The 2,538-nt window shown below is 44.8% G+C and overlaps 1 protein-coding gene across 1 annotated transcript in view; it reads left to right on the top strand.

Moving 5' to 3' along the window:
- Nucleotides 1-2,538, top strand: part of LOC102771691 (aldehyde oxidase 2-like) — a 78,124-nt gene that overhangs the window by 10,701 nt on the left and 64,885 nt on the right. Inside the window, exon 8 of the mRNA XM_015559096.1 lies at nucleotides 632-724. Coding sequence (XP_015414582.1) covers nucleotides 632-724 — 93 coding nt within the window. The remainder of the gene's footprint in view (nucleotides 1-631; nucleotides 725-2,538) is intronic.

Genomic DNA, 2,538 nt, shown 5'->3' with positions numbered 1-2,538 from the left:
CCCTTCCCTTCCCTTCCCTCTCCTCTGAGGTACTCATCAGCCAGAATGTGGTGCTGGTCAGTCCCTCCCATGTTTTTACAGGTTTACCACATAAACTTCAGTCCCTAAGCAAGACGTCATTTGGTTTTATGTGCTTTTTGAACTTCACATAACTACATTGACACGGTATTATGCTTCTGCAGTTTGGTTTGTTCATTGAGCTGAGATTCGCCCACACTGTTGCGTGTAACTGTGCTAGGTTTCATGGTACGACTGTGGCACAATTGACTCATTCATTCTATTGTTGAAGGACATGGAGTGCTTTCCAACAATGGCTTTGAATATTACAGATATTCGAATATATGTCTCCTGGTGCCCACATGCAAGAGTTTTCTAAAAACCTCTCATCCATTTTACTTCCCATTTTTAGATAACCATGCAGTGAGTGCATAAATAAAAACATATACTGGGAGCATATGTGCTATAATTTTACTTGGCTGCGTATATGCCCACTGCTTTCACATCTACATACATGTTTTGTCAATTTTTAAATTAGTATCTGAACATTTTTATGAGAAACGTCCAATGCCCCCAAAAAAGGCATTTTCTCTTTCCTAACTCTCTCTATAATATATATATATTTACTTTTCAGGACCTGCAATGAAATCTCAAGGACATGTTCACCCAATTCTCCTCTCTCCTGCGAGGATTTCAGAGCTGAGTATGGTGTCTACAACAAGTGAGGGTGAGTTCCTGGTATTCCTATAAAACATCAGTGATCCAATCCCTGCACTAAACTTCCACTTGCCAGATAGTTTGGAAACTTGTCTTGTCTGGCCTATTTCCAACTCTATCATTTTTCTGGTGTGCTGTATATCCCACCATGAAACTTTACTATCAAAACCTTTGCACAGACTATGAGGTATTCAGATGACATCATTCAATACCTTATAGTCTCCTGCAGGACTCTTGCCTGTTAGATGCCATGGTGACCTGGAGACAATACATTTGCAGTGTCACTTGGATGGGAGGACAGCAAGAGAGAACGGCTGTTACCCATCAGTTGGTTGACTGTCAGTTCCAGGGACTGGGAATATTCACAGAGTGAAAGCAGGAGAAATGTTGTCTGGCACTCAAATGCTATTTTGTCTCCTGGGGACAATGGCAAGAGGCCAAGTGGGACAAAGACCCGCCTGGACAAGCACTCTGGTCACTTACAACTTCCTTAAGAGCCCACTATGTGCAGATATCATCAGGCAAGGTGGCTCTCACAGCACAGGAAGGAAACATGCAAGACATTGCCTTCAAGATGCATAGCAATCCTTTGACAAAAGGAACTTTATTTTACTCTTTTCTGCATCCCCCAGAGGTTCGCCTATACGTACATGCATATGAATACTGTACATGCATATAAGTGCTCAGTCATTGACTTAATTGGGGAGGGGGACACACACACACACACAAATGAATGAATTGGTCAGGAACTTGAATTGGGATGCAGAGGAAATGATAACTTCCCCAACTTCAGCAGCAAGGAGGTTGGCTGAACTGGAAGCAGGCCACTCGTGTTTGTGGGGGTCAGTGTGGGTGGTGGAGGGGACCTGCCTTGGCTGTATCACCTCCATCCAGGAGGCCTCGCTTCCTGGCCTCTAACCATCGTCAGCCAAGCTTAGACTGTGCTGCAGGCCAGCAAGCCCACCTTCCCCAGCCTCACCCCAACCATGTGCAAGGGAAGGGGGCCTTCCTGGTTTTGCTCAGCACCAGAGCTTCCCAGCGTCGTCGGCCACGGCCGACTCAGGCAGCACACCTGCATGCCACTCGGAAAGGGAGATGAAGGGAACCAGTCGCCACCCCAGTCACCACCCTGAAGCTGGCTTTGTTTTTTTCCGGATATTGGTTTTAAGCTGTTTATTAAGAAACCAGACTCAGAGGGAACCTTTGTCCTCCCATCCAAGTGACACTGCAAATGTATTGTCTCTAGGTCACCACCCCCCTTTCCTGCCCAAGAGAGTCAGATAGAGAAAGGAGAGCTTAGGAGGTCGCCTTAGCCTGAATTAACTGTGGTGAATAGAGGTCTTCAGACAGGGGCCTGGTAGGCAGATACCTGATGTGTCCATTTTTTTCTGAGTCGCCTAGCAAGAATTCTCCTGCCATGTGTGTTCAACTCTCCCTCAACCACCTGTAAATTGCCCATTCTCGTTTCTGAAATCTAACACCTCATTCTCCTCCTTTTCTCCTTTGTCCACATGACTTATATAACCCATGGAGCCTCGCCATCTTTGGAATTTCTTGCCTATGTGAATTCTCCCTATGCATGTATTAAAACTTGATTTTCTCCTGTTAATCTGTTAATTTAATTATTAGCCCAGCCCAGGGAAAGTTAGAAGATGGGAAGAAAAGTTTGTTTGTTTGTTTTTTGTGGGATTTTTTTTTTTTTTTTTAGTTTCTCTTTCTGTGAGTTCATTATTGTGGTATAAAAGAGCCATAGAGTCTTAACCATTTTGGCTCAGTGGATAGAGCGTTGGCCTGTGGACTGAAGGGTCCTGGGTCATGGGTGAT

This window comes from Myotis davidii, unplaced genomic scaffold, assembly GCF_000327345.1.
Source record: "Myotis davidii unplaced genomic scaffold, ASM32734v1 scaffold914, whole genome shotgun sequence".
Lineage (NCBI taxonomy): Eukaryota > Metazoa > Chordata > Mammalia > Chiroptera > Vespertilionidae > Myotis > Myotis davidii.
The sequence above is the reverse complement of the archived record's forward strand: the minus strand, read 5'-3'. Positions and strand labels throughout refer to the sequence as shown.